At 45.3% G+C, this 12,031-nt stretch overlaps 1 protein-coding gene across 4 annotated transcripts in view; it reads left to right on the forward strand.

Moving 5' to 3' along the window:
• Nucleotides 1-5,785: 5,785 nt before the first annotated feature.
• runx1t1 (RUNX1 partner transcriptional co-repressor 1) overlaps nt 5,786-12,031 on the forward strand; it is a 62,484-nt gene continuing 56,238 nt past the window's right edge. For all 4 annotated transcript variants that reach the window (XM_086177705.1, XM_086177707.1, XM_086177706.1 and 1 more), the window contains exon 1: nt 5,786-5,966. In XM_086177705.1, coding sequence (XP_086033831.1) covers nt 5,939-5,966 — 28 coding nt within the window. In that variant the 5' untranslated portion in view covers nt 5,786-5,938. The remainder of the gene's footprint in view (nt 5,967-12,031) is intronic.

Genomic DNA, 12,031 nt, shown 5'->3' on the forward strand with positions numbered 1-12,031 from the left:
AGCAACGGAACATTCCTCGTCTCTCTTCTGTCGACTTTCCTTTTGTTTTCCGAGACCGGAGGGAACTCTTGGGTGATGAGCGGGCGGAGGGTGGGAAGAGATGGAGCATGTAGGAAGATTCATTTGTCACATCTTCAGATCAAATACGCCAGGAAGACGACGGCATCTCAAAGGATTGTGAGATATCCTCCAGGCCTGAGCAGAGGCACATCAACAATAGGATGCGTCTATTTGCCATTTCGGGTTCAGATGAACCGAAGACAATGCAGCGGGGACGAGCCTTTCTTTTTCTTTCTGCGTTTTTATTCATAGATGGAAGCGCATTTCAAAAATCAAATTGTGTATGTTATTTAAATCTTGAATTGGACTGTTAATTTAGTGTGACATAATAGAACACCATTAAACCCCTCTTTGATTTGAACAGTTTTCTATTTAGATGTTTGCACTCAGTCAGGTTGTTTAGTCAGTCTTGTCAAGAAGTTGCAGACTAATTTACATTCTCCTGGAAGACGGCAAGGCTGTCAATTTTTTTTTTCGCCCACTTAGTTCTTCTCCTTTGCAGAGAGCCAGACGGTGGGTTGAATTCCATAATACCCCAGTGAGGGAGAGAGACATCCTTCTCCAGACACTGTACCTGCAAAGCGAGCTGCTCTGCAGCCTCCGTGTAGCCGGCCTCTGTTCCCCCACACCATATTACCATTTTGTTGGCTTGATTCCACAAGTTTTTGGAGAATAATGCATTATGCTGATAGCTTAAACTTGATGATTGTTTAGCAGAATAATAGTGGCTCAACAAACGTGGCTCAAACATCAGAGGACCCTGGCACACTCTGGTTCCACCAGCATCGCCTTTATTTCTTTATTTTTTGTTCTCCATGGGCCGATTCATTAAGTATTCAGCGCGTGCTGAATCACTCGAGGGTTATTCCAAATGTTATTGTTACCTTGGGCAGGATTCAATAAAAAAAAAAAAAATGATTTGCTTACCAGTGCAACCCAATTTTCTCTTTTCAATCCAAGCCGAAGAGGAATTTCACCGTTTACAGCTGAATGTCCTCTGTTCCACAAACATGGCATTTATTTGCCACAAACTAATTGGTGTATTTATATATATATTTTTTATTTTTTTTTGAGAAACGTCTTATTTTCCTTACTTGTAGGTTATTTCTAAGTGTGTATCTGTGTGTGGTTTGGTGCATGCGTGCACATGCCAAAAGGGTTAGATACAATTTTAGGAATTTCACATTTTGCTCAGCCAGAGTTTTAACAATGCGGTGGGTGAAGTGGCTTCGTGCCATCGAGCTTCAACCTGCCCACCTGTATGTCTGTGTCAAGTCGTGGGGCTTCTGCCTGCGAGCCGTCTCTGCTCTTCGAACAATGTGGCAGAAAGTGAACTGATCAATTTGGTGCCGAGACTATTGACTGTTCAACAGCACTCACGTTTACTGAGACGAGCGAGGCGCTGAAAAGAGGCCAGAAGAGAGGAGGATGAGGACACGAAGGCGTGGAAGCGTGTGCCTGGAAATGTGATGCCGTAAAGCGGACCAGAAGCAGACGCCGCAGCCTCAGTCGGGCCACAATGCGCTGCAACATATCTGGGCAGGCAGGATCGAAAGATGGCAATGAGGAGTACTTGAACTATACTGACGGTACATACATTTCGGAGTAAAATGAATATTTTCTTTGTGTTTCGGATGGATTTCAGTGATGAGCGATTGTGATTTGCAGCTCTTTGATGGAGCCAGATCTTATCTGTCTGTTCCTTTCCAAGAATAGTTCAAAGGAGTAACTTGTCGCTCCCTCTTCCTTTATTAACTCTGAGCCCAGGGTTTGCCCGCTCCTTTGGAGACCGGCTGCGTTGTCATTGCTCTCGCGACGGATTAAACAAGTCGAGAAAGCAGGATTTTTAGGATCAGATGAAAAAAATAACATAAGAATCCATAGATTCCCCATGTCTCTCATCCTGCGGTCCATGGTGACGGACTGCAATACAGTGAGATTTGGACACGGAGTGATTAACAGTGCTCCAGAATCAAAACCATAGACATTTCAAAAGAGTTATAACACAATAATGAATAGATATGCAATTCTAAAAACTGTAATGGCAAAATTTTTTTCCATGTGACTGTAAAAATGTTCTATTGCAAGTAGAATAAACCAGCAAACTGTTGAGTAGAGACTTAATCTGAAAACAGAAATCTCCCAGTCACTATCATGCTTTGCAGCTCAACAGAGCGTCAATTCTATAAACAAAACATTCATTAATTCATTATCACTACCACTTATCCAGCACTCGGGGTTGCAGGCGGGCTGGAGCCTCGCCCAGCTGTCATTGGGAAAGAGGCGGGGTTCCCCTCGGAGCGATCACAAGCCTGCATATAGAGACGCACGACCATTCTCTATCTCATTCACACGTCAACGAGACAAATGACCGTTCACTCTCTCATTCATGTCATATAGAGACATACAACCATTCGCTCCTTCACATGTCGGGACAGTTTAGCCTCTCCAGTGAACCTGCTGCATGTTTTTTGATTGTTGGAGGAAACCGGAGAACCCATACAGACTTGGGGATACATGGAAACCCCACAAGGAACCCCCCCCCCCCAGGATGATCAAACCATCCATCCATCTTCTGCCGCTTATCGCGGGGATGCCGCTGGATGCCAGCTGTCATTGGCCAAGATGCAGGGTACACCCTGGACTGGTTGCCAGTCAAACGCAGGGCCACACACAAATACAGATAACATTCACTCATTCACTCACTTGGGGGCAATTTATCTAATTTTTTCTAGTTAACCTGCTGTGTGTTTTTGGAATGTGGGAGGAAACCAATGAGAACATGCAAAATTCACACAGAAAGGTCCTCCAGGGACCTAAAACATTTAGACTGAATAATACTTGAGAATTTTATGTAAATATCTTCTCGGTTTTGCAACGGAATGATGTGATCATATGACACAAAATATATTGTTGTTTAATAGTATGAACTAAATTCTTAGGCCAATAGGTTTGCAATTAGACATTTTCAGCCTGAAAAATGCATGACAGTAACTATGCTTCTTTAACGATGCATAAATTCTATCCAATGATACTGACACGCACGCAACTGCATCACTGAGAAAAATAAGATGAAAGGAGAACATGACTTCTTTAACTTCACACTCTCATCACTGATCTTTTTTTTTTTTTTTTTTTTACTGATGTTGCACAGAAAGCAAAGAATAAGGCACTTAATGATCCACTGCACTCTATTTGGGCTTGGCCTCTCTTCGCCGTGTCAGTGTTGTTGATGAAAGGTGCGTGGCCTCAGGCAGCATTGATCCAAAGCATGATAATTACAGCGGTATGAATGGCACTTGTTTACTGTCAACTCCCAACTTACATTTGTCGTATTCTGCCTTTGTCCTCATGAATATAATAAATGTGTGTTTGTGTGTGTGTGTGTGTTACAGGTGGCCGCCCAGTAGGTGGGAAAATGCAGGAAGTCTGCTTGTCTGTGTGCACATGTATCAGACGCAGCATGTTTTTCCCTTTCAGAGGCGAGGTATCCTGTGTGTGTGCGTGTGTGTGTACGGGTGTGCGTGTGTGTGCGTGAACATGTCGCTGATCACACTGGGCGGCTGACTTCCAGGAACCCCTGCAGCAAAAACAGGCACTGTGTGTTTCCTGCTCTCACACACCGTTATCACAGGACACACACACTCAGACACACAGATCATTGCCCTATTCTCTTTTCCCTTGCAGGTTTCCTCAACGCCTATCCTTGTGCCTCCGGCCGTCAAGATGTTTTGCTGTGATTGTCATGAGAGAACTCGCACTCCGGGAACAAACCAAAGGATACAAATAGACGAAGAGTGACGGCATCCTCGTGGCCCCGCTGATGATTGTCACCATATTCAGGAGGTCAGTTTGAGCGTCTCTGGACATCCATCCTGATCTTTCAGGTGTGATACAGAACCTTTCCTCGCAATCGCTCAAACCAAAACGCATCTTCTTGGATCGCTTATCGTCCGACGTCCTCTCTTCGTGCACGTTTTCACACCCTCGGGTAGCTCTTAGCTCGTCGTTGCAGCAGTGCGAGAAAAGACCTCTGTGCATATTCCCTTTGAGGAACAATGTAACCTGCTGCTGAAGCAATCCACATGACAGGAGCGGGCTGTGGAGAAAGAGAAAACACACAACTGAACTGTTGCAAACAATTGCCACTAATGGCATCATCCACTCCCCACAGATATTGCACTGAGGGAACAATAAGCTGCATTTGATGGTGCACTAATAATTCAATGGGTGGTTTGCATCCAGTGTGCGACACACAAAGCAGGAAACGTTACTTAAAGGTGAAACACATTTAAAACTATTTTTTTTTCTCTACTACCTAATTGCAGTATCTGTCTCCGGTGAAAACTGCTTTTCAGCCAATGTCACCATTAGCATGTATGTTAGTCAGTGTGAAACTGATCCAGATCAGGGTTTTATATTTTAAAGATCTGGTTTGTAGTTTTTTTTTTCATTTCTTCCAAATTCTTTTTTTTTAACTGAGGGAAAACTGACGTGAAGCGCAGCTGCTCGTTGACGACTATTCAATAGCACTGTAAGCAGAATGCTAACATAGTAATAAGTCAGAAACATAAATGTTCAACAAAACACATAGAGGAATATTTTGCATCACAAGCACATGTGCTTTCCATGCTTTTTCTGACAGCCATCATCCACCCACTTAATATGTAAAGATTTTGAGTCCGATCAGGTTTTGCGTTAGTTAGACCTCGCTCTGTGACAGAAAAAAGGGTAAAAAAAAAAGTAATTTATGAGATGTTACGAACATGCTATGGTGCATGACTTGTTCAGCCGTGCAGCTCAAGTGGACTGTTTGTTATCACCAAGTTGTAAACTTAGCTTCTGCTCTGTGCTTTCACTGACTGCGGGCGAGATGACTTCCAGATGGTCCGGGGAGAGCATTCGCCTTGGGTTACTGCAGGCCAGTCTGGGCCTTCTCAGGCGAGAGAAAGATACAGTGTGTGTGTGTGTGTGTGTGTGTGAGAGAGAGAGAGACTTTCTGCTTATTATTGTTATTGTTTTGCTCAGCCAGGCCTCAGCTGTCTCCAGGTCCATGGATGCTGCAGGTTGACTTGAACATCATCTCACCCGCATAAAGATCACACTTTTATTTTGAAAGGGAACAATGGGTGACTGCGCATGCGCCCTGGGGGTCAAAACTCCCCTGGAGCTCAAGAAGTGAAAAACCTTCCAATGCCAGAGATACAGTAGAAAACACTTCATTCCCCCCCCCCAACCTGTTCTAGGACACAGATGCTGGCTGCTGCCCAGTCGCCTCCTCCTCCTCCTCCTCCTCCTCCTCAGCAGCGCCTCAGTCCCGCCCACCGCCACCTGGCTCTGCTGCGCACCGCCGACTGGAGGCAGAGCGCCGCTACTCCTCTTCCCCACACCGAACCGAGGAGTCAAGAGAGAGAGAGGGAGAGAGAGAGAGAGAGAATACGTTCGTCCTTTCCAGAATCCAGCCTTCATCTGAGACATTCGGGCACTCGGAGGGGAGAAGGTGCGGACGGAGAGTTAAGAAGGGCGCACAGCAGCAGCAGCAGCAGCAGCAGCAGCGGAAGCGGCGGCAGCATCCTGCCTCTCCATCTCCTCCTCATCGGTCCTTCTCTGCGCGTCCACCAGGCTCCCGGCTCTCTCCTGTGACTGATCACTTATTGCAGGCTGCCCCCCCACCCCCTTCAACCACCCTCCCCTTTCCAGCCCCCACCACCCCCTCCTCCTCCAACACCACCACCACACTGTTTTGTCGGAGTTTGACCCACATTTCCCCGAGCCGCTGGAAGTACGCCGCCACCGCGCCCGACCCGAGCGGACCGCCGAGGGGAACCTTTGGCGCGGAGTCTGGAAATTATTTAAGCCTCTCACATCGACGTGCCGCATGGTGGGAATTTCTGACTCTTTTCAGTGTAAGTGACTCCCCTTATATCTATATATATAGATATATAGATAGGTATTATATATATCCTTTCATGACATTAGTCGGCCGTCTTGTCTTATCTTATGCGCCGAAATTAGAAAGAAATCGGGCTGCGTTAAACACACACACACACACACACACATATACACACACGCTGCCTTAAGATCCCCGCACTTTGACTGGCGCTTTGTTTCATATGCGCCAATGTAAACATCTGTTCCGCTCCAGATGTGGAGGGACTGATTTAAAAAAAAAAAAAAACGCACACGCTCACGCCGTTTCACTGAATACTGGGTACTATTTTATTTATATTTTTATTTGTGATGAAAAATCTAGCAGGCGCCGACTTGCGCGTCTGCCGTGCGTTATTGCAAACATGTGTCCCTCCAATGGGAATCGAAACAGTACGACTTCGAGTCCCGTCGATGAAACGCGGTGATGTTCCTCCCGCATTTTCTGAACCGCGTTCACTCTCTGAACAATAACTGTGCTCTTCAGAGGATAGTTTTGTTGCGTTTTCTCTCTCCGAAATGCGGGAGAGACGCGGGTATCCAGCCGGACCCCTGCCGGCTGCAGAGTTGCTTTCAGAGTTAGAGGGTCAAACATCCCTTTTGAAAGGATACGCGGTTGTACTAAAGGAGATTTGAGCTTTTTCCTCCGCTTTCCCGCACCGACTGCGGTGGAATGCACTGAAATCCTTGCCCCCTTTCTCCCCATAATGATTTCGCCTTCTGTTATAAGCAATAAATCAAACATTGTGTTATTCAAGCGTTGTAAACCAGTAATGTGCGTTCGCAATTCAACTAATGTCGCCATCGGAGTACGATGGTTCCCCGCACAGAGTTTGTACGGAAAAAAAAAACGTCCTCCAGTCCAGGAAAAAAAAAAAAAAAAAACTCCACGCCGCAACTGTCAAACGCATCCCCGCGGAGCCGTGTGAAGTTTCCGCCCTCCGACGCGCGGAGCGCCAGGGAGGACCCTCCTCTCCAAATGAAAGGGTCCGGCCGTGCGTTTCAATCCAGAGGGATCCTTTGCACTGGCTGGGAAAAGTGGAGACTTGCGAGTTGTTTTTTTTTTTTGTGTGTGTGTTTTTTTGGACGGAGGGGGATTTGGGGGTGGGGGGGGGGGGGGGGTGGCATCTCCTGAAACCCACTGGGTCTGGGATGCACCCACCCACCCTCCACAGCCAGATCCAAAAGTCCCATCCAAAGCCTTGGAGATCCCTGAACGTCTTATAAAGAGAGTGTTTCACTGCAGAGGAGAGGATTACAGTTTTGGGACGGTGAGAGCAATGCATGCAAAAATATAGAGGGTGATATGGAAGAAGAAATATCCGTTCATCAAATCACTTGAATTTTGTTTGTTTTATTGTAAAAAAAAAAAAAAGGCATACATTATAGATAGAATTAGGATTCATCATAGGGTTTCTTATCATCCGTTGTTTTGTGACACTAGAGCTTCAACTGGCTAACCTGACTGACCCTATCAATCATGTGATGCTGTTTTTTTAACATACTGAAAAGACCATCACCTGGTGTGTATGAGTGTGTGTGTGCGCGCGCATGTGTGTGTGTGTGTGTGTGTAGAGGAAAAGGAAAGAGACAGAGAGCGAGGGAATAAATGAAAGGTAAACAAAGCTGATGATGAGAGGAGAGTGAATTATACAGGCTGCTCATGGTGTGTCTGCGCAGGTTATGTGTTTGCTGTGTCCACGCACGTGCACGTGGACACACATGCACATAGACTTTATAACCAGTCTTATATTAATGTTAGCTGCCGCTCAGTGTGGTCCAGGCTCTGCAGCATCAGCTAGCATGAGGGGCCATCTGCCCAGCCACCAGCCTGCCTCACACCTGTTCTCCCTCCGCCTCCTCCGCCACCCTTCCTCCCCCCTGCTCTCGGGGCCACGGGGTCAAATGCATCAGACCGCTGCTCACACACACAGACGTGGCCTCGCAAAAAAAAAAAAAAAAAAAAAAATGATGGCAGCCATTTTATTCTCGCTTTTTCACACACTCACACTCACGCCAGAAAGGCATACAAACTCACTCGCTTGGCTTGGTTGAACAACCTATGGTGATGAGGAGTGTGTGTGTGTGTGTGTGTGTGTGTGTGCGTGTTTGTGTGTGTGTGGCACGCATAGAGCCACGGACACGTGGCACTAATGACACACACACACACACACACACACAAATGCAATCGGTTTAATTATTTGCATTTTTTTTTTCTTTGATGAAAACCACAGTTAATACCCTTCCAGTGGTTTTAGCTGCATCCAAACACGGCTCTCAGATCACACACTCAAACAATTAGAATAATGATATTTCAGAGAGGAAACAAAAAAAAAAATCAGATTTTCCCTTTTGCACAGTAACATGGAGCCTCCATTTCTGTGATGTAATTAGAAAGCACATTTAAGGATGACACACAGATGCTTGGATGGGATCCAGGTTTGAAATAGTGTGGATAAGCAGAGATGACTCAACACAGTTAACATGGCAGAGGCGCTGAGCTCTGTGTGGATTCTGGGATGATCTGCATGGCTTTTTGTGTTGTCTTTTTTTGTTATTTTGTTGTTGTTGTTGTTGTTGTTTTCCTTAACTGCACGTGTCAGATTTCTCCCAGGGTGTATTTGCACTGAAGGCGGGAACATTTCATGATGCCTTAAAAAATTGCATCACTTGGATTGTTTCAGTTTTAATTAGAGTAAAAACTGCTCACGGAGCAAAATGCGTACTAATGTCTGTTGTGTTTTAATTTATTTTTATTTTTTGGGAGGGAAGGGGGGATCGGCAGCATCTCAAACAGGCACGTTCCATCAGTTGTGAAAGCTCAATAATCATGAGAATTTTACCAAACAGTCAGAAAATCCAAATATTTAAAGCGTCCTGTTATTAGATGAGTTAGAAAAACACAATCACTCAAGGACTCCTAGTTTATTTTGCAGAGTCCAAACAATTTCATGCATCAAATTTGTTTGTATGAATCCATATGTTAGACTTGAGGAATGAAAAATTGAAGGGAAAAAGAATTACAACAAACAAAAGAAAACATTAAAAACGATTGCAGGATTAAAGAATAGTCAGTAACAAATATGTCTTCATCACAGTGTGCTGCCAAACCAATTTGCAGTAGTATATTTGTATTTCATCACAATGTATTAGGATGAGACTATGACCCATGTATCCCAATCTCTATGGCAACATGGTGTCACTGGGACCTTGTTTGTGTTTTTTTTCTTTGTCTTTTTCTTTTTGCTTTGCTGTTGACAGGAGTTGGCAGGCTTGCCAACATGGCTGTTGCATAACCGCAAATGGATCCTAACAAGGGGGCTTTGTTTCCATCTCTCTCTCGTCAAATACGAGAAAATTAATAATTTCCATATTTGATTGAATTTTGTCTTAAAGGATGTTAAAGGACGCCACAGCACTGAAGCATTTCCGTAAGCGATATGGAGTTTGGGGATTTGAGGGGCGCGCTATCAAGTCCCGACTGTCGGCACCAAGAACCAATGTTCCATCCACTCCTTTAAGATGTATAGATCTGCTCCGATTATTCAGAGCCGTCTGTTATCAAGTACCAGAGTGAATTATAGATAGAGTGCGTGTTTGCGCATAAGCACACACGCATGGCCGTGTCGATCGATGGGTCCATGATGGTTATCAGCGAGAGGGCCGTTCTCTTCACTGCTTATTGAATTTCATCACCCATGAAAGAGCAGTAGTGTTATAAAAGGACTTACTGAGATGCGCGTAAGTTCCTCACGTTGTGTTTGTGTGTCAGCGTGTGCGCTGAAGCCTCGCGCTCACAGGAGCGAAGGGGTCTTTGTTTTATTGTTGCTGTGAGTTGGCCTTTACGGGGGACTTATTTACTGTCAAAGTCAACACCGAGCTCCACAAACTGACTTTATTGGCCTTGTTGGTGTTTTTCTTCAGATAACCTGATACTTATAGGGCGCATAAAGCAGAGACCAGTAGGGCGGCGGGGCATCTGTCGTGGCGTCTCGCCGATGCAGCTGAGACATCTTAAGTTTAAATGCTATGAGTTATTCAAGACCCATGATGAAGGATGGTTTGAAACATCCCATAATAGAAAGACGGTTGTTTGGATAGATGCTCATTACATCTACCACATAGTTCAGAGTTACTGGAATAATGCAGGACGACGCACGCACACACACACACACACACACACACACACACACACATGCGCGCGCTCCCAAACATGCACATTCTCTCCCTGTCCTCTGTATAGACTGAGATTGAGTCGCTAATTAACTTCACTTTCTCTAACTGTATCGCACACAGGCAGTCTGCCACACACACACACACACACACGCGCACCCTCACACACACACGCACACATAACCTCTCTCTTAGGCTCCCTCGCATGATGTCCCCTTGCTCTCTTGCTTTCTCTCTCTCTCTCTCTCCCACTGTTTATTTTCCTGCCTCCATCTGGAGTCTGCTGATATTGTAATCGCCCTAATGCACATTGCCTTCCCCTTACACACACACACACACACACATACACACACACTTATACAATGTGCCATCCTGACAAGCCGTCTTATTCCAAAAGATAAGCAACACTGGATGTGATTGTGTGTGTGTGTGATTGTGTGTGTGTGTGTGTGTGTGTGTGTGTGTGTGTGTGTGTGTGTGTGTGTGTGTGTGCGAAGGGGAGAGAGACCGTAAAAGTGCGCATGCAGGTGTCTATACAGTGTGTCAAATGAATACAAAAGGACACACTCAAAAGTGTCTCTCTCCTTGCACTCTGCCAAAGGGAACGGCATTGAATGGACGCTCCTTTGTGATGGCGAGCAGCGATAGCGCGGCCGAGTGAAGATGTTACCCATTATCGCTCGCCTCCTCGACATTCACCTGTCACCCAATTTACATTTAAAGATTATTATCCGTAGATTTAAAGAAGGTGGCGGGGGATTCAGGGATGGTAGTGAAAGAGAGAGAGAGACGTTTGCGTGTGTGTGTGCGTGTGTGCACACTAGTAGTGTTTTGTAAATTTCTTAGTATAAAAAGCCAAATGTGGCACATGCATGTACCACTATCTCTCATAGTCCTTTTCTTTGGTGAATGGGGAAAGGTTTGGGTTTGAGAAAACACACACACACACTAGCCTACATAAATGTAGAGGACACATAGACAGGTTTGATTGATGGCGAGTATGAGCTGTGAAACTGTGTGATTAGGAGTCTTCTCCCGAGGACAATTGTTGAAGAATGGACTGGCTTGCTTTGCTACCAGTTCATAAAACCTGACCGTAAAATTTGTTTTTGTCCTTTGTGTGCATGCATGTGTGCGTGCATGTGTACACACACAAACGGACGCCAACGTTAGACACAGAGAGAGAGGGAGATTGAGATGAGAGGGCGGGCAAAGAAAGACTTTAAAAACAAATAAAGAGACAGGCAGAAAATCAGACAAATTGGCAGGGAAAGGCACAAAGAAAGAGGAAGGGAATGAGAGCGACGGAGGCGGAGGGTGGGGAGGGACCACACCTCGGCCCCCGTCACGCCTTAGCAGCTTTAATCACCCCCACCAAGGTTGCCTTCGCCATAAAAACTCCACATTGTTAATGTTGACCTGAGAAAATCGTTCTTTTTGTCTTCTCATTTTTTTTTTTTTGCATAATTTATGATTGTGTTACCAACATTGGATCCCCTTGATATTTGATTTACAGTCACGTTGTCTCATTAATTTTGATGTATGGATTCAGAAGATACGCTCTCTCTCTCTCTCTCTCTCTCCATATATATATATATATATATATGTGAAAGCAGGATAGGCACTGGAGTGGAGAAGCAGCTAGGTTGGTAAAAAGAAGTGTAATTAAGATCAGCAGGCAGGGAGCAAGCAGAAGGAGAGGTGTGGATCGATGCATGCAGACAGAGGACCCTCTGTTTTCGTCCCTCCGAGTATTGACATGTTCAGTCAATTACCACCAGTGAGAGGAGGTGGAGGAGGCTCTGTGTTCAAATAATAGAGAGACCGAACATCTCACCATCAGGGGAATTCGGGGAAAATTTGTGATGTT

This window comes from Fistularia commersonii, chromosome 30 (genome assembly GCF_037954325.1).
Source record: "Fistularia commersonii isolate RoL2024-O1a breed Wild chromosome 30, RoL_Fcom_v1.0, whole genome shotgun sequence".
NCBI lineage: Eukaryota > Metazoa > Chordata > Actinopteri > Syngnathiformes > Fistulariidae > Fistularia > Fistularia commersonii.